This window comes from Chaetura pelagica, unplaced genomic scaffold (genome assembly GCF_000747805.2).
Source record: "Chaetura pelagica isolate M959 unplaced genomic scaffold, ChaPel_1.0 scaffold135, whole genome shotgun sequence".
Taxonomy (NCBI): domain Eukaryota; kingdom Metazoa; phylum Chordata; class Aves; order Apodiformes; family Apodidae; genus Chaetura; species Chaetura pelagica.
The window spans coordinates 1,402,202-1,422,280 of NW_009953649.1; the positions used below are offsets into that span (position 1 = coordinate 1,402,202).

A 20,079-nucleotide genomic window follows, 5' to 3' on the forward strand; every position below is an offset into this window, starting at 1 on the left:
GCCGCAGCTCGGCACGGGTGCAGGCAGCTCTGCACAGGTGCCGGCAGCTCTGCACAGGTGCCGGCAGCTCTGCACAGGTGCCGGCAGCTCTGCACAGGTGCAGGCAGCTCTGCACAGGTGCCGGCAGCTCTGCACAGGGGCCGGCAGCTCTGCACAGGTGCAGGCAGCTCTGCACAGGTGCCGGCAGCTCTGCACAGGGGCCGGCAGCTCTGCACAGGTGCAGGCACTGCACGCCCAGAGCATTCCCTAGCAGCATCCCTATACCGGGGCGCTGCACTGGAAAGCCGGAGGGAGCAGAAGGGACTCCCGGAGCCCTGCCTTGCAGCAGGCTTGCCCCAGAGAGTGGAGCACGAAGTGCTGAGGCTTGCAGTGGCTGGTACACAAGGAGGGGCCTTTTCACATCTTCACTGATGAGAAAAAAACTTCCTTTTACTGTCACACCTGCCATACAGGGCTGACTGGGATCAGGCTGGTGCCTTGGTGTCACCAACCATTCAGGAGGTAGGAAATGACACTTCCACTGCCACACTGCCACTGACCTCCCTTGTCAGCATCTTGGTGAGGACACTCTGAGCTATGGGAAGACCTGAGGGAGGGCCTTGGACGAGTATCTTTCTTTCCACTGTAAGCACTTTGAGGTAATAGATTAGATAGATAAGATAGATAGATAGATAGATAGATAGATAGATAGATAGATAGATAGATAGATAGATAGATAGATAGATAGATAGATAGATAGATAGATAGATAGATAGATAGATAGATAGATAGATAGATAGATAGGAATATATATGACAATAGATGTTCTGAAGTGTGAGAGAGCCAGCCAGTTTCCTAAACTCCAGGATATATCACTGTTCTTGAAATTTTTGCCTCTGTGGACAAAGGGAAGTCTTTTTCTGGGTCTGTGCACTCAGTTCTTGTAGGAAGAGCTGCTGGAGGCAAAAGAAGTTGTTGGAGAGAACAAAAGATGCAAAGAACAGCATCCTCAGTGACCAGCTCCTGGGATGCCCAGTCATCACATATCCCCTGGCCCTGAGTGAGGAGAACAGGACAGGAAGGGGGAGTGGGCTTTGAGGGGTGTTTTGTGTACCCACTCTGTTGGCAGTGCTGCTAGGGGAGAGCCATGAGCTGACAAGCAGATGACAGAGGAACTTCAGCAGGGCAGAACCCCCGCCTCTCCCCTGCAGAAAGGAGAACCACTAGCATCACAGCATCTTTGGTTCATTGCTAAGTGTTACTGTAAAGATATGGACTTATATTGAAAGTCAAGATATTCTTACTTCAAACGCTCACATGGATGTGTGAACATGCTCTTTAAAATGGACTTCAGAGATGCCACTGTGTCCATAAAGCCCATATATGCTGCAGTTGAGTATTTATTGATGGACTTTATTTGTTATAAAGCTGTTTTTCTCTCCACTATGTACAGAAGGAACTCACTTCATTTTGAGTTTTTGTTGCTTGCTTTGTTGGGGTTTTGTTTTGTGTTTGGTTTTGGGGAGGTAAGTGTGGGGTTTTTTTAATGCTGGGGGCTTGTACATAGCAATGAGTGGTTCAGAACATTTCTGCCTAGAGGAGCAGCCCATGGTCACAGCAGGCTCAAGTCATATAAAGTGTTTTGGGTTAAAATGCATTTGGTTTGAGGACACAGAGAGTATGAAAGTAAAAGTTAAATTCCTAAAATGTAAGCTCCATAGCCAGCACAGTGTTATTTCCTGGCTACAGGACAAAAGGTAGTGAATAAAGAAACAAGATCCTGCCTTTCCCTTCCATTTCCCACTTGTCTGTGCAGAGAGGGACCCGTGGTCCCTAAAAGCTCTCAGTCTTTGCTTTCCATCCTGCTTTCCCCCAGCTGCTCTGGAGAAGCTGTTCTGCTTTACTGGGTAGCCACAAACAGCTCACAAATCCATGCTCCATAAAAGCACTCAGTTTTTTAAAGTAATTTTGGTATCTTGCTCATTTTGCAACAGATTGTGGAGCCTGATTTTCTTTGAATTCCAAGTTTGTCACGATAAACAGTTTTGTTCCCAGTAACATCAATCTTATATCACTTGGCACACATCTGTCTCTGCTCCTGGAGTTCTCCAACTGAGCTTCTCTGCTCTCCTGCATGTTGTCAGTAGTACTCACTGCTACTTCCCTGTTTGTTGCAGTTTGCCACTCCATGGACTCAATTAATCAACGCCTTACATATTTTACAGCTCAAATTCAAGAGGCATTAATTGTTTTTCAGTGATGTGCCAGGTCTTGCTACGGTATGACATAGAGGTATTACAGTACCTTGTTGCTGTGCTCCTGTACATTACCCACAACCAAAACCAGGAGTTTTTTAAGTTTTAAGCAAAATCCTCTCTACTGCTTACATTGCAGAGTTTGATACTTACCAGTGAGTCGAGCTCTGGTAGGAAAGCAAAACCAAAATGTGATGTCTCTTTTATTGGAAAAATACAGAACTAATAAATAACAGGAAAATCCAGAGCCCTGCAACACATCAAGAAATTATTCCAGAAATAAATATTTCTTCTTTCCATGAGCAACTACTGGTTATGAGTGAAAGAAAACAAAATAGCAATTTTAACATAGTCAATACACTGCCGTAGTGAAGATAAGCCTACTTATACCAATCAATATAGATAATGGCTTAAAGGGTTTGTCTGCTCGTTGTTGGTTTTTGTTTTTCATTTAAATACACATTTGTATAAAGAACTGTAAGCAACACACCCAAGCTTTGCCACACCATTCATATCAATGCAGGCTCCCCCCTTGCAACTGAGAGGTATTAACTGGCTCTACTGTGGGGAGGAAAGAGATGTATGAGTCTGAATCCAATTGCAGGATCAAGACAGATTATGCAAAAATCCAATAAAAGTATTTCCTCACCAGGGAGACTTATGCCAAAGAGATTAATGCTCTTTTCAAGATTGTTCAGCAAATATTCTAGCTTAGAACTGTTCATGTCAGCTGCAGAATAATGGGCGGTTTATATTTGCCTTTGAAAATTTGAGTTGTTCCCATGAAATGACAGGGACATATCTGTAGGCTAGATTATTAGGAGAGTCAAGCTGCACAGGACTTCACACAGATACCATCTCCAGGAAGCAGCACCCATGGCATATTGGACTTCTGCTTCCCTCATTTCATCATAAAACCAGTCCCAGCACCAGGGACTCAGGCATGCGGGTTCTTCAAGCTCTGGAAACAGATGTCATTTTCAAGGAGGATCAGGAGACACTTCTTAAACCTGTTCCTCCAATTTAAAAAAGTTACTATTTTTTCAAGAGGGTGTGGGAGCAGAACAGCCCACAGACCTTTACTACAACCTTGTATTTCATTCTCAGTTTTGTAAAGACTAAATTTAGTGTCCAACTAGAAATTACATCAGCCCTAAATTTGATATTAGCATTGTGATGGCTAAGCTTCCATCTTGCTAGCAGCATCTTCAAGTGTTCACAGAGCTAAAAGTCACCTTTTTTTACCACCTCATCCATCTTCCTGGTATCAGGACTCCAACCCTGTGCTACCAGTCCCACGGGCCTTCTACTCCACGTTGTTCCTCATTCTAAACCACGTCCTTCCTCACAGGCTCATCAGCCTTCTCAGGCCTGCTCCCCTCCCATGTGCCAGTGTGACTAACAATCATCCAGCATTTGGCCATCTCTGGAATTCTCTGTGCTTTTAGCGACCTGCCTGTATCCAAGCTGTGCAGGTTCCTACCTGAGCACAGCTGCCTCCCCTATGTTCTGAATTTGATTGGGAAAGCCAGATTAACTTCCATAGCTTCAGCTAATAGACAGGATACTTGAGCCATTGCCAGTAAAGCAGCATTAAAACAGCACACAAACCTCCTTGGGATGCACGAGACTTGGTCTTTGACCCTTACTTTGATACCTGCTTAGGAACTTTACATCAACAAGTAACAGGATAGTATAAATGCATAAACCTTGCATAAGGACTGGCAGAGGTTGTGTGCATTGAACACAAGGTCTGGTGGGAGATGCTGGTTTCACCTAGACCTCCAGATGTCAGGATTCACCAGTGAGATCAGTCACCTGCAGTATGAGCCCCCAGATGCAACCTGAAACCAAGGACAGGCATTCTGTAGTGTTGCTATGTCTTTGCTTTTGCTATAACCATTGCAGTCAAATAGTTGCAGGTATTAGATTTAGCATCTTAGCTGAGATAGGAAGGAAAATGTGTAGCCTTACAAAATGAGTTCAGGTATGAATCTGTACAAGTCTTTTGAGATACAAAGCTGCTAACCATCTCCAGCCATAGAACATAGTGGGAAAAAATTAAAATCTGAAGTCAAAGGTCTGTGATCTTAAACCATAACCACCTCTGATGTTCCGTGTCATGAGGAGTATACGCCAGCTAAGCCTAAGTGAGAAGCCTAGAAGATACCTGTTTCAGGCCTAAGGTCCTTAACCTACAACTTTATGTAAATTTTTTCATGGATGTTCATTTTGTTGCTTTGTTGGGTTTTTTAGTACTTAGACCAGCAAGTCATATGATACCCTGATTTTTCACTCTGGCTCACTGAATACTGTTACTTATCTTGAATTTAATGGAGGACTTCTTTCTTCACAGTCTTCTGAAGTATCTTATTCTTACTACTTCTTCTCAAGTATGTACACTCTTCGGAAACTTATGACCAAATCACAGTTTAATATTTAGTTTAATTCAAAACAAAAGCTGAACTTCAGTCAACAACAAATGACTTGTCAGGAGAAAATCTAACTCTGAAGATGAAGCAATGATCAGAAAATAATTTACACGAAGCAAGATGAAAAAAAACCACATCCACATGTAAGAACAAATTTGTAGTGTATTTTATTTAATCAATGAAAATCTACCTTAAAAACACAAAATCAAATTTGGTAACCCAGTACATTGGATTAGAAAAAGCTTCAAGCTTCTAAGCACAAGCCAGAAGTCACAGTCTCAAATGAGAGTTTCAGAGGCCAAAGCAATTATGCTGGGACAAAGTAGTATCTTTATGTGGAGGCATGCTCCTTGCACCGTTAGTGTGGTTTCAAGTGCACTAGTTTTTAGCTGTCAGTTATAAGAAGCAGCTTTTGTATTTGTTTTATAGTTAAGTATGTTGCATTCCTTACCTAGGCCCTGGATTAATGTAGAAAACAGGCAAGTTTAAGCACCTGCCTGTCCAGTTATTACCAACATACAATTTACATTGTTGTAAAGCTAGCTTTATGTAAATGAGGTTCAGACAGGAATTAACTTTACATTATTATTAACAGCTTCAGAGCTACAAACGTAAGAATTGGGATTACACAGGTCATGCTATTGTTATTTCATTTTACCTGCTGCAGTTATTGCAATATGGCTTAACGTACATAGGTATACAATTTGTACAAGTTCAGCCAAGTTTGCACTTGTGAGGTGTTATTATGAGCATGACTAACTTTCAAGCCAACTTAAACCTGTGGAAACCAACCGAGGTTGTTGGAATTACCCAAAGCTAAGGGGGAAAGCTGCCACTAACAATGGACAGAGACAGACTGGATTGTTTGAAACCACATTGTTTGGCTTTAAATATTTATATAATTTGCTCTGAGGTAAGGAAAACTCTTTTGATGCTTCCACGCAGGGCAGCACCAGATGGTGCAATCACACCAGTGCAATCAGTCACATTGCTTGCTGTACGTGCAGCCCCAAGGAGAGGCAAGCACCTGCCATAACAAGAGCATTTGTACACTAAAAGTTGATTTTAAAATAAATTACTATACAGGTAGGATAGTGAGCTACTGTTCAACTTGATGGGCATCAGTTTCACAAAGTGCGATCTGTAACCTTCGCTTTAGACATCAGAGCTGAAAGTACGGACTTGTACCCCATGTTCGATTTTAATGTAAACAGAAGAGAGGACCAACTCCTGTTGGGTAAGTCCTGGGGCCTCTTTCCATCATTAAACCACCCTGCTCATTCTGGTATAAGCTTCTGTCAGTCTGAAGTGAACCCTAAGTGAAGGTTTTTAAGATCTCAGCACCCCAAAGGTCTCATCAACAATCCAAGGCAGAATTCATCACCAAGTTCTTACCCTTCTTCCTACTCCTCCCTCAGTGAGGACAGGGCATTGATGGGAGCTGGAAGGATTTCAGGAAATGCTGTAGTGGGAAAGAGGTTCAGGCAGGGGCTGAGAAAGGAGAAAACTGACATGCAGGTAGGATCTTAGATGGTGTAGGTTGTGAGTAAAGACTTGTGGTTGGATGGGGCAGTGACCAGAAATGAGCAGACTGGAATGAGAGGGTTGTGACTTGAAGGTTGTGGTACTACATGAGCAAGAGAGCAGGGAACTGGTAAGACTGACGGGTTCTCAAAGAACAGGGAGGACTACAAGTAGAAGTGGTTGGTGGATCTGACATAGGTCAGGCTCTCCTTTTGTCTTTAGAAATATCATAGTTCTACCTGAAAATCAGAACTGGGTTTAGGATACACATATAAATATTCAAAGCAAGACAGCTAAGTTTTTGAGAGATTTTACAAGGGGAAAAACCTGGAACAATAAATAGGAAACTACATGTTATCCATTTCCGCTCCAAGGGCATCCATTTCCTCCTGAGGCCACTCCACAAAATTCATTTGAGGGTATGCCTAAATAGTACAGAAGTATCATAGCTCTACATTAAAATCAGAACTGGGGTTAAGACATACATATAAATATTCAACACATTACAATCCAGTCCTGAGACCTGAAGTCTGGAACAACAGAAGAATGGTATTTTCAATCACCATTCAAACTACACCGTAATTTCTGACTAAATCAGGCCTGCACAAATACAACTGATGGATAGATGGATAGATACCTGAATGGGACTGAAAGGCAGCAACCTTAGGCATCTTGCTTGAGAATCTGTGTGATCCAGTTCCTGCCGTTTGATAAAAATATGTCTGCTACTCAGCCAGAAGTCTCAAGTGTTCCCACCAGTCAGCTCTCCTCTTCCCCCTCACACACAAGTTGAGCAGCATTTATGGCCACTCACAGGTCAAATCAAGGCAGCTACGGAAGGTGTGGGGGGTAAGGGAGACTGCAGAAAGAAGGTCGGTGGATTCAGGGATGAGTGAAGGGATTTAAGGAGATGGGACAGACAGGACACACGTTAAGTGAGGGGACAGAAATAACTGTGGCACGAATTTAAGTGTCTGTCCATTCACTCAGTTGTGCATCTCCAGTCTAAATGGTGTATTCTGGGTAGAGGCAAATAACTTTTGAATGGAATGCACAAGTGGATATAGCCAACATTAAAGGCATTGTTTCTTAGTAGAAATGACAAAAAAGGTGAGGTCTTCAAAGAGCAGATGTTAACATCCAAGAATAAAGGGTAGTGAATAAAGCTCCTGGTTCTGTCACAGGATTGTCAGATGTTCTCTAGGACTGGCATCTCTCCAAATGCCGTATGGATGTTTAGCACATCTGAAAGAGAGATGATGGTAAAAAAAGCTTCATTAATGACAACTCACTCTCTCAATTTGATTTTCCCAAGCAGTTCTCAAAAACAGAGATAAAGGTCTTAGTTAAGCAAATACAGTAAATATCCTAGGGAGAGACTGTACCTATCACTTCTGATTCACTGAAGTCCAAAGAGCTTGGCTACATGAGGCACTCCAGGTTTATAACCAAAGGCAATACTCATATCTTTTAGGATTTTAACTTCTGAGGATTAAATACTATACATTAAATACGTGCCATATGAATATGTATCTAGAAAAACTGGAACCACATTTTGTACCTCCAAGAAGTATCACCCTAAACTACAGGCCAGGTTAAAGGCCATTAAAGTGAGAGGAGCTGTACAGAAAATAAACAAGGTGCTGAATAGCCACAGAGGAATTGTAAATTGTTAAGAAAAAAAAAGATAGGAAAAAAAAAATCTGTAGTCTGTTGGTTAAACTAAGGAGCAGCTGCCTTTTAATAGAATTTAAAAAAACCAATAGAATATTACAAACTAAGTTTCAGAAACCGCCAAAACTAGGAAAAAGAAAGAAATCGCTGGCTAAAAATACTACTTACATTCAAGGCCTCAGAAGCCACTGCATTCTGACTTTGTGGACTATCACAAGATGCTTCGTCTTGGCAACCACCATCCTCCCATGTCTGTGTTTTCCCATCTTCCACTAGCAGCTGATGCTGCTCTTCCTCACTTTCTCTGCATGTTTGCTGATCCGTATGTTGGCCTGGGACTTCCATAATCCGCCCAACCTCTTTTTCCCTTAATATTGGTAGGTGTGTGTCTAGGGGGTCTTTGGTTGAATCTTCTGAAGCACTTAGTTCTAGTGTTGTTTTCTGAAGTCTCACACCTTCCTTTGAAATGTCTTCAGGGCTAGTCACAATTGTTAAAGAATTCTGACTCTGTCCATCTTGCAGCATCTCAGAAGTTAACAGCACATCTTTCATTTTTTCTACAATTGCATGAATTCCTGCAGACTCTGTTAAAGTAGCAGTTTTCACTATTCCTGATTGCTGGAGCTCTTGTTCTTTACTCTGCATCTCTTTCTGTTTTATTGGAAGTTGATGATCTATCTGTGTACTTTCCAGCAGCTCAGGTGTGTTTGCATCTGATGGGCTTTTCCCTATGGACTTCATGCGCTGCTCTGACTCAAAGGCAGCTGACTCTTCTGTCTCTGCAAGTTTGTCAACAGCTGTCTGGATGGCATTCAATACAATTTTTGTACTCTGGGACTCTATAGTCACATCCTTCTCAAATTCTATGTGGGTGGCAGACAGACTGTCACTTAGAGCAATACCATTTTGTTCATTTTGCCCTGTACTTTGGGGCCTTTCTGGTTCTTCTGATATTCCATTCATGGAAGCAGAAGTCACTTGAGGCTCAGGTGCTCCTGCACTTTGAAGCTCTGTAGTCCCACAGTCTGAATACTCAACAGTAGTAACTGGGACCTCTTCAGAAGTCATTTGCTCTGGTGTGGTTGCCAAGGGCTGTGCGGTTTCAGCTGTTTTGTCTGCAGGTGTTATGGTTTCTGCCATGACATGCTCTTCAACTGCTGCAGCTGCTACAAGCACAGGCGCTTTCAGACCCTCCAAGCTTTCAGCTTGTAGGAAGGCTGAGTCAGAGCCCTCCTCTTGCACAGTTAAAACTTCTTGTTGGACAGCAGATGAATATTCATCACCTCTCACAGCTTCATGATTTCCAGATTCAAATATGTCTTCAGCTCCTTCCAATGGCTGCTCATTTTTGTTTTCTTCTTTTTGAAAGTATTGACAGTTGGAAGTTTCTACCAGTTCTTGTTCTTTTTCTGCAGTCGCTTCTTCAACTAGGCTGCTTAGTGTTTCACATGCCTTAGGACTTATGTCAGTGAGGACAGTGCTTCCATTTTCAGTGATATCTGGGCTTGTTGATGCTAAATTAGATATGCTGTCTGCTTCAACCTGTGTGGGAGCCTCACTGATCACGGTATTGCTCTGTAAGTGTGTTTCAGTTTCGAGCAGAGCATCTTCCATTTTGCCACCTTGGGTTTCATCACTCTGGGAGGGGGTTTCAGTAGTTTTTTCTGCTCTTTGTGGCTGTAGCATAAGCACAGAATCTTTTGCTATAATCTGCCTGTCAGCCTCATCCCTCACACTCTGCTCAGCATCTGCAGCTGCTTCTGAGCCAATTGTTTCTGAAGGAAGGGCAGGGGTTTCTACCTCATTCTGCAGAGGAACCTCAGAAATAGCAATTTCTGTGCTTTTAACTCCATGAAGCACAGTGTCTTCTTCCTCTTCCTCTCTCTGGGCTGGTGCCCTGCTAGGAACTCCTTTAGCACAAGATTGCTCTTGTGAGTCTAAGTGAGGAATTTCATCTTGTCTTTCAGACTTAGCAAGAATCACAGTTTCAGCTGCTTCTGTGCACTCTGGTCCCACAGTGAGGATTTTGTCTTCTCTTGCAAGCTGCACAGACTCTTCAGCTGTAAGGCCCAAGGTAGAGGTTTCTCTTTCTGTCTTGTCCTGCACCTGTGGAGAATGGCAACAGACCTGTGAAAAACAGTATGAGCAGAAGTGACCAGAAATGTTCTGGGTGAAATAGCACCAGAAGGAACAACCAGGAAGAGGAGCAGTATAAGAAGAGCATGAGGTGATGACACTGAGATTAGTGAGTCGCCAAGATCCCAGCTCACGTTCAGTTTCTCAGGCCACAGAGCTCATTAAACAAATGGCAGCCTAAAGCAAAGGGTAACAAACAGCACTTGAAACAAAAACTAAACCAGGAAGATGGTGGGGAAGGAGGGGAAAAAAGTAGGAACTTAGTCACAATAGCTCCTGCACATTTAAAGCTGCAGACAGTGTGTAATTTATTTTCCTCCCATTGAAGAAGCATCTACTTATTTGTACCTACAAATTAACATATCATCTGCTACCTATGGTACCATATGGACCACATATGTATTGCATGTTTTCATGTAATACCTTCAGTCACATTCACTGTGCAGGAGCACTAATTGCAATTGTTTTGGCACCTTCTGATGTACATACACCATCTCCCACCCCATTTCTGCAGGAACTCAATCCACCTCACCCCATACAAGCCTCAGTGGCTGCTGCTTCTGGACATCTGTGTGTCTGTCTCACTGGAAACAAACTTCAGTTGCCTCAGGCTGCACAAAGGAGGCCATTGAATGTAATACTGCCACAACCTGGTTTAAAACTAGGTATAATATGTAACACTTGCTGATACTATTCTTTAACAGATGAACCTTTGTGTTGTATGTAATACTTACTGCAGCCTGCACTTCTGAAATACATTCATCTCTTGTCTCATCTACTGTCAAGTCTGTTGTGGGCAGCTTCTCTTGTTCTGAAGGCTCCTGCTTTGCCAACAGCTCTTCCTTGGGAGTGACTGCTTTGATTATGTTAAAGTCTCGTGATGAAGGTTCCTCTACTGTCCTCTGAGCTTCAGATATTTCTTCACGGTCTTCTATAACTGGTTCTTCACGTACCTTCCACTGACTTTCATCTCTTACAATACCCACGTTTTCACGTCCTTCTGTGCTTTCCTCCGTTGCAGCAAGTATTTCACTTCTCTCTGAACTTTCTTGTAGGACACTCTCTTCAACTCCGGCTTGGCCTTGAATGCTTCCTGCAACTCCCAGGGGCTGGAGGTCATCCTCCTTATGTTCTTTTTTCAATGACTGTTCAGGCAAAACAGTTTCCTGGACTAAAATTTCTCCTCCTTTAGCATCATCTTTCACTTCTGACCCAATTCCTTGCACTGTTGTAATTACAGTTGCCGTCGTGGTTCTGTCACTAACCAGCTGGGCTGTATCTACTGACTTTACTCTTTCAGCAACTTCGTGAAGAACTTGTTGTGTCTGTTTATCCAATTCTTTCAAGTTTTGTTCAGTGGCCTCTACTTCTTGGACAGGTGTAACTTCCTCTGTAGTATCTGGAGTTTCTATCAACTGTGAAACAGCAGAAACCATCTCAGTTGTCTCCTCAGCAAGGGACACTTCTATTGTTTCTTCAGCACCAGAAGCTTCTGCAGTCTCTTCCAGAGCTGTCACTGCTTCTGAGGTTGGCTCTAACTCACTTGCTGTGGTGTCATCACTTAAATCTTTTCTCGTGTCTGGCACTGTCTTAGCAGCCACCACTTCTTCTTCCACAATAACATCCGATCCAAACGTTTTCTCAGTTTCTTTCTCTTCCTCCTCTGTTGCTTGCTCAATGCACTCTGTCAGAGCAGCAGATATCCAAGATGGTGACCTTTCTTCAATACTAGTAACCGCCCTTTCCCCTTCCACAACAGTAACAGTAACTGCATGCACCAGCCCTTCATGCGCCTGCTCAATTCTTAGAGTCTCCTCTACTTTTTCTGCTCTCTCTTGCTCTGAGGCTTGCTCTCTCATCGCTTCAGTATTTTTTGCTTCTTGGGCTTCTATTTTATCCTGCTCTGCTGCTTCGTATTCAGATAAAGGAACAACAGCTGGAACATCTGAATCTTCTTCAGTTGTTTCTGCCATGTCTTCCCGTGCTTGTTTAAGATTAGTTGGTTCTAGCTTCCCATCTGACTTTTTCTTCCTCCGTCCAGTCATCAGTTTTCTAAATGGAACCCAAGACTCATCTTTTCCAGGCTCACCATCAGATGTTGAATGCTCCAGGCTAGATCCCGCAACAGAGTCTTCAGTTCTCTCTTCCATTCTGGTTTTGGATTTCCTTCTTGGAGTGACTAGCCTTTTAAATGATTCCCACGTTGAAATTCCTTCACCCTCAGATGGGCTTCCAGCTTGTTCTGGGGAAGAATTCCCTTGTCCCTGATCACTCTCCTGAGAGCTAGTAAGAAGTGCATCTGTTGTCGCTTCTTTGCTGTGTCCAGATTCTTCTACTTTTTGGCTTTCCTGACCAAGCTTGTGTTCAGTTTCTTCATCAGATGATGACGATTTCCTCGCTCTTTTCTTTGAAGAACCTACACATATAAAAGCTTCCCAGGACACAGAGGTGTCAACCTTTCTTTTGGGCTCTTCTGGGGCTTTCTCTGGTTTCTGGTCAATTCCATTTTCTTTTAATTCTCCCTGATTTTCATCAACAGTGTTTTCAGTTGCAGTCACGGAAGCACTCTTTGTCTTATCAACTTCTTCTTCTTTATCACTTTCAGAAGGTCTTCTGACACGTTTCTTGGGAGTTACCATCTTTTTAAATGATGCCCAGGGTGTAACACTTTCTCTTTTTCGCTCCACATCTGAAACTGCAGAATCTTCATTTTCAGTGACCTGTACTCCATCTACAGATTTTTCTAAAGAAGGAATTTCATTTGTCTCCTCAGGAGAAGAAGCAGAACTCTCCCCCTTTTGTTCCTCTGGGCTATCTGGGGAATCTGATAAGTGCTGAATGGGTTCTCCCTGTTCTCCTAACTTAGATTCTTCTCTTTTGCCTTTATGCTTCTTTCCAGACAGTTTTTTTAATCCAGTACCTGTAAAGAGCTTCTTTAAAGGGCTGCCTTGTATTTTAGTTTTTTCTTGAGAAGACAGTAGTTCAGCTTCATTTGTGATACCTTCTGGAGGCCTCTTTCCAGCTGCTTCTTCAGGAGCTATTTCTGAGGTTACTTCATCTGCTTTGACAGGCTCAGTTGTAACTATGCCAGTTTTTCCCTGTAGACTTGCATCAATGGGCTTGATTGACTGCTGATCATCCTCTGTGTCAACTGAACGTTCAGTCTCATGTTCTTCACTTTCTTTCTTCTCTGTGGTTTTATCTTGAGCTTCTCCTTGTGTGTCTAACTTTCCACTGATGCCTTCTGATGTAGGTGAAATTTTCAATTCTGCTTCCTCTGTTTTTTCATCAAATACTTCTTTCGCCAGTGGAGCAGGTTTACTTTCTTCCCTTCCTTCAGATTTTTTAAGCTGTTCACCAGAAATTTTAATTGCCAAAGATCCTGCTTCAAGTTTCTCTTCAGAGGATATTTCAGCTCTCTCCTGTATTTCATGCTTGACTCCAAGTGACTCTGTTTCTTCTACCTCAGGTAGTTCTGAGGATGTTTCCAATTCTCCATTCACACTAGCATTGATAACAGGTACCACAGACTCTGCTTTTAGCGGTTTCTCTGTCACCTCACTTTCTTTCTCTTCAGTTTTTCCTTCCTTTTTACCAAGATCTTCTGACACTTCCAACAGTTTCCTTTCTTCATTATCATCTTCAGATTTTTTCTCCTTCACACTTTCTTTAACAGCTGCTGCCTCTACACCCTCTTTTTGTCCCTGATCACCATGCTTGATTAGCTCTTCCTTCTCACATCCTTCAACTCCTATGGCTGCCACAATCTTTTTTGGTGCTTGTTTTTCACCTTCAGTTTGCTCCTTCTCATGCACTTCAATAGTTACTGCCGTCACATTCTTCTCTTCACCTTGCTTCTCAAACTCAGATTTCTCCTCCTTTTCACTGGTTTCAGTTTTTAATGTTGCTCCCTCTTTTTCTTGCTCCTCTTCTTTTGTAGGAGACTGTAGTTCATCTTCCTTAGGCTTTCTAAAGCTCTTCTTTTTTCTAAACCCAGTCCATCCCTGAGTAAAAAATTTTCTTAAGGGTGATGCAGTATCAGTGGCTAAGGCAGCTGACTGAGAACAAATCTCATTTGCTTCTGGTGTTTTAGGAGATTCATCTTCCGTTTTTTCATTTTTCAGTGTGTCTTTGGTGTTATCTTCTGCAGAGCGTGCATCCTCAGGCACTGCTGTTTCTTCTGAGCTGACTTCTTTTTGATCATCAGCTCCTTCAAGGACTTCTGTTTCTTTTTTTACGGTAAGGAGTTGAACTGGCTCCGATTTTCCTGTCTTTTCCTTCTTTACTGTGAATCTGAATCCAACAAATTTAAAAACCTTTTTAAAACCCAGATCATAAGATTGTGGCTCAGATGCATGGTCAACGTCCTCTGCGTCTTCTTCCAACTGATTAACTGTATGAGCATCCTCCTTCTCCGCATCTACACCATCCCTGGCACTTGAGTCAGATGGACGTGTCTCCATAGTTCCAGTGTCTTCCTTCAAAGTTGCACTGGAATGTTCTGTCTGTCCAACTGTTAAAAGAAAAAAAAAAGAGAGAGAGAAGAAAAAAAAAATAAGTTCCCTTCTTAATTTAATGTTATATTATACTCCTATATAAAAAGTATATACTTTTTTCATTTTAATCAAACTTTCCTAGACAGGTATGTTCCACATTACCTGTGTGCCTCATCTATGTGCTACTCTTAAGCATTTGTGGGGTTTTTTTCAAAGGACTAGTTTTTGTTATAAGATTACTATGATTCCTTTCCTTCTTCATATCATTGTATGGTCTTTACAAAGTTTACTTGCAAATGCACCTTTTAAGCTCATATTATCTTATTCTCTCTCCTTCTTTTGCAGTTTTGTTGGTGTGATGCCTTTTTTTTGGGGGGGGGGGCAAAGGGAGGGAATGGAGTGTGGCTTTTTGGGTTTGGGGTTTTGTTTCTTTGTTTCTTTTTTACTTTAAGGCAAACTTAGTTCTATCCTATCATTACTGAAAGAACAGAGAGAACAATATATATAATTATTCTTGAAGTAAAGCTCAGCATCCTTTCCACACAGAGACCTCTGAAAGAAAAGAAAAAAATAATTTTAAAAGTGTGGTGACCTAAAATGCTGACAAGAAAAGTTAATTTTACAGCTCTGTCCCAAAAGAATAGTAGGATCTGAAAACACTCATGGGAAACTTCCTATTTTTCTGCAAACCTGTAACCCCCAAAGCAGTTACACTACAACACATTTGTTTTAAATATCATGGATCTTTGAATTCTCCCATATATCACATCACCACTATGGCCAGACAAGAACCTCATCTACAGCAATTCCTCATCACTTAAATCAGGCAGGTGAAACCCTACTCTCCACTGCTCACAAGGCTGTGTTTGCATTATCTCTTTCTTGAGTGCTGTTTTGAGTTTTACCTTTAGGACACTGGCAATCATCCTCTCAGTCTTGCTGGAACCATTTAAGTATTATTGCTCCCTCTAGCCATGGGCTGCCAGAGTTCATGGACTGGCATATGCATTAAACCCCCTGGAATGCAGCAGTTAAGAAGCCAGTACACATCCAGTTTAGAGCACAAAACTTCAGGCTCCCTGTGCCTCAACTAAGAAACTTTGGAGGGAAGGGGCAGGAAGGAACAAGGACACTAAGTCTTTAACTTCTCTCATTTAAACACAAAAAGAGGAGGTAAAACTGCTGTTGCCTATAATGAGAATTTTAATAATAGTAATAACTGTGTGATGAACATGCTTGATGATTAACTGGGCAACAAGTGAAGACAAAATCTATGGCATGGTCAAGACACCAAAAGACTCTTGAGCTTGAATACTGCCAGGATTTCAGTTCATGATTTCTCTTGACCCTTGATTTCGTTCAACAGGTGAAAGTGCAAGGTCATGAGTGATAGTGCTTTTCTGTCTAACCAGACTTGTTGGAATGCAAAGACAACAAAAACAAACAAATAAACAAATGTTAAACAGCAACATCTTGGGAGAAGGCATGGCCTCTTCAGTTGTACATGTGCTACTTTGATGCCCAAAGATACGCAGCACACAGCTTTCACAAGTACATGCATTACTGAATCCCCCAAAGTTATTTACTTTTAATTTGACCCATCTTTTAAGGTGGATCTAACTCTGCAGCTGGCCTGCTTTGTACAGGGGCTGGACCACCTGATTTCCAGAAATAAAGAATAAGCAAAACTAAATCTACAAGTATACTGGCTTCTAATAACTATAGAGGGCAAATTATGTTTATATTCCCTATCAGCAGCCTACTGGTTGTTGTTTCTCAGTTGACATGAGTAAAGCTTTTTATTTTTCCCTTTATCTAATAGTTTAAAATTATTTCCTTTAATTGCTAACTCCTAATTCACCTAGAAGTCTGACCTCTGATAACACCCTAAGTCTCTGAACATTTTAAAACAGAGATGTTTGAACCAAGTCATTTGTGAGGGAGTAGGGTAAGAAGAAATTGGCATTTTTCTGAGGAACCCAGGGTTATTACTCCCCTAGTAATACACCTCTTGCAAACACCAGAACATGGAGCAAAAAATAACTCACTACAAGAACACTTTAGTCAGTGAATGGAAATAAGGTTTAGGCACAGCAAGAAGAAGCAAGAACACTTTTGAACTCTCTTTTAAGATGGCTACCAAAGAAAACCTGATGTGCTTATTTTATTAACATTTTTGGGCTCTTATGAGTTAAAGATGTAGTTCGCAGCTGAGACTACACAAAGATAAAGCCAAGGAAGTACTTTTTTTTTTATCTTTCTTCATGAAATCATCAGCTATGAAATGAAACACTGATCATTTAATGTTAAATAAATATTTGTCCATGAGACATGACTCGGACAAAGGCAGAGCAAAAAATGAGGCTGAGAGCCAGTGGGAAATGCTGGGAAAGACCAGAAGCAGGAAGGCAGCTATGAAATGAAACACTGATCATTTAATGTTAAATAAATATTTGTCCATGAGACATGACTCGGACAAAGGCAGAGCAAAAAATGAGGCTGAGAGCCAGTGGGAAATGCTGGGAAAGACCAGAAGCAGGAAGGCAGCAAGAGCAGAGGAGACTTCCAAGACACTTGTGACTTGCTGTGGGCAGCTGGTGGGCAGCTAGAGATGCAGCTTTAGAAGGGTTACCCTATCCTCTTGTAAACAGACCTCTTGCATGCTTTGAAAGTAATGAGATTTAAAAATAAAAATTAAAAAATATTTGCAGCGGAGGATGCATTTCTTTTTTTTTTATTCCTGAACAGAAATTTAGTGTTTAAGAGGGGAATGATGCAGGATATGAATGAGTGAGGTATTTCCAAAGTGAGCAGTAAGATGCAAGACTAGCACACAGAGGCATCTCTTCATAGTCATGATAAACATTCAAAGGATTATAGCATATTTGAGTCATAAATTGATGTGTTCATAACACTCTAAGACATAGACTCAGTATCTGCAAAATGCTTTTTAAGTGGCAAGAGCTGAGTTACTATGAAAAAATCTGCAGGTATAGGTACGTTTTAAGATAGCAAATGCAATCCTAAAAAGAGAACAGAGTTTAGAGGCACAGTGGTAAGCTTTCACAACTGTTAAATCAGGCTGACTGTAATTAGGTGTTCCTTATGAGTCCAGCAAACAGGCTACCTTGCAATACTTCATTGAATAAAATGCAAAAGGAAAAACTAACAAAAAAGTTGACTCACTGAATACATACTTTTAATACTAGTCTGAAAAGCTGCAACTATGCTACACACATGACACTTCCATCACTCTCTCATAGCACACAGTGGGTATATTTGTGGACTTAGGTCCAGGCATGACCCTTTCAATTCCACAACAAAAAAGATTTAGCCTGTCCAGAAGGCATTTCATCCCCAATGTAACACAGAACTTACAGGTCAGCTGTTAAGTTACCTACTGCTGTTGCTCCCAGATTCTACTTTGTGCACTTTAAATCACTTCAAGAGTTTTAAACTGAATTTCTGATGCCCTTCCTCAGCATTTGAGGAGATGCCATTGAGGGAATTCACCTGCCTGTTTCCAGCTGCCAGGAGGCTGCCGCTGCTGTGCAACAAGCCTGCAGTACAATTTATATCCAAGTTGTGCTTTCTCAATATACAACCCAAAGAGCATTTTTATCTCCAGTTGGACACAACAGAAACAGAAGACACAAGAAGTCAATTATAATGCTGAACTTCATATTTAGCAATTAGATTTGTTAATGATGTTTTTATTAATGACATTCTTGGTGCCCAAACATTGTTAGCGCACTCCTGAATACAAAGCAAATCATGAATATTCCACTTGGAAAGCTCTGGAAGTTATTTACACAAGCTATTGTAGCTCAGAGTACTGTAGCATGTTATTACCACAGGTATTTTGGCCAGACAACTAGCACTTTCTGAATTAATTAATTTTAAAGCATCTTTAAAAAACACAGGAGACCTTCATCAGAATACCTACAGAAAAAAAATAATTTAAAAATCCAGTAAAACACTGCTGTGATCACAATTTCTTTACGTCTGTCATGCGCAGGGCTGCACTTCACCAGCTATGTGCTCATCAAGGAAAACAATACAATAAAAATTTATCCAGAGGTAGTGTTAAAAATCAAAGGTGGTATCATAAAAAATCGATCCACTTTGCTATTTAAATCCACTCTGGCTAAGAACTAATGCTGAAATTCTATTCTAACTGTTTACATACCAGTTAAGCTTTCAAATATTTTTAATTGAAACAAGGTGCTGCTTGTGTTTTTGTAACTGCAAGTGTTTTGTTTTATTCTGAAAGAAGCACAAGACTGGCAGTCTTAGGGAATCAAAAATGCTTGATTCCACAATTTCATAGGTAGCTTAGTCTATGGTAAAAATTTTTTTCTGTCTTATCAGAAGTATACTGATCTGTCCTGGTTTGGATGTTGGAAAACTAGTGCTTTCAGAATGACTGAATTCCTGTCTCATCCCATTTAAAAAATGAAATTAATAAATAACACTTCTCTGTCAGTAGGCTGATTGACACTGTTGGCACTGCAACTTAACTGCTCCCACCATTTCATCTGTCTCTAGAAGTGAAAATGTATTTCTCCCCTGATAGTTGCTGGAGGGCTACAAAAAGCACTCTGACTGCAAGAGTTAAATCCACAGCACTTCATATGCTCCAAGTCAACCATGTCAACATCTGGAGCTGGTTGACTTTTCCCCCTAAGGATTTGCAGCACGGCGTTGGATTTTTTCCATGAATTCCCTACATTCTCAATCTCTCAGATGGATGTCACACACACCCTGCACCCGCCTTACAAACTCCACTGGCCACCAAATGGCTTCAGAGGACTTAGTGCTGTTTTCATTTATTCAATGATTTAAGTATTTAAGACCAAATCGTGCTTTCAGTCACATACACAATACTGTCAAGTAGGTCTGCACAAGCGTAAATGAACACTGAAGCCTTAAGGCTGAAGGGGCACTTTACAATCATTTGCCTCAGTTGTATTTAGATTTGCTTTGAATATTACTTGTAAAACAACACCTACTGCTCCAATACTCACATGACACTGAAACAGGAGAAGGCAAAAAAAAAAAATAATGTGAACCAAGTGTCCACTATATACCAAGATTTTATTTGTTAAATGCAGTTTTCCCTTAACTGCACAATTTTTCTAATTATTACTAGAAGCATTTAATGACAAAAATCAAGAAAGTGTAAAATCTGGTAAAGATGGAGAAGCAGCAATTTGAAAATCAACACAGTCTGAAATTACAATAGATATGAAAAACCTGCCCTGAACAGATTTATTTAAAGTAGCTATTTGGAATTATCAGTGAAATTGGATACTTTAGCAATTAAAAAACCAGCAAGCTCTGCTTATAGGTTTTCCCTGCAGAATGTAAGAATCGGATATTATACCACAAACGCTAATTCTTTTAAACACAATTTCAAGAGGTTGGGTCTAATAAATCAAACAAACACACCACCCACTTTGCATTGACAAAATAACAGAGATATACATTCATGTGTTACCCTTCTAACAATTTTTTTTAAACTACAAGGTTTAAAGTCTCTGATACCACTGCTTGACAATGTATTTCACAAATTCTTCCTTC

At 41.1% G+C, this 20,079-nt stretch overlaps 1 protein-coding gene across 1 annotated transcript in view; it reads right to left on the minus strand.

Moving 5' to 3' along the window:
* AKAP12 (A kinase (PRKA) anchor protein 12) overlaps positions 1–20,079 on the minus strand; it is a 27,819-nt gene that overhangs the window by 4,954 nt on the left and 2,786 nt on the right. The window contains exons 2-3 of the mRNA XM_010000003.1: positions 10,735–14,513; positions 8,033–9,970 (exon numbers count right to left, since the gene is read on the minus strand). Of these exons, the coding sequence (XP_009998305.1) occupies positions 8,033–9,970; positions 10,735–14,513 (5,717 nt within the window). The remainder of the gene's footprint in view (positions 1–8,032; positions 9,971–10,734; positions 14,514–20,079) is intronic.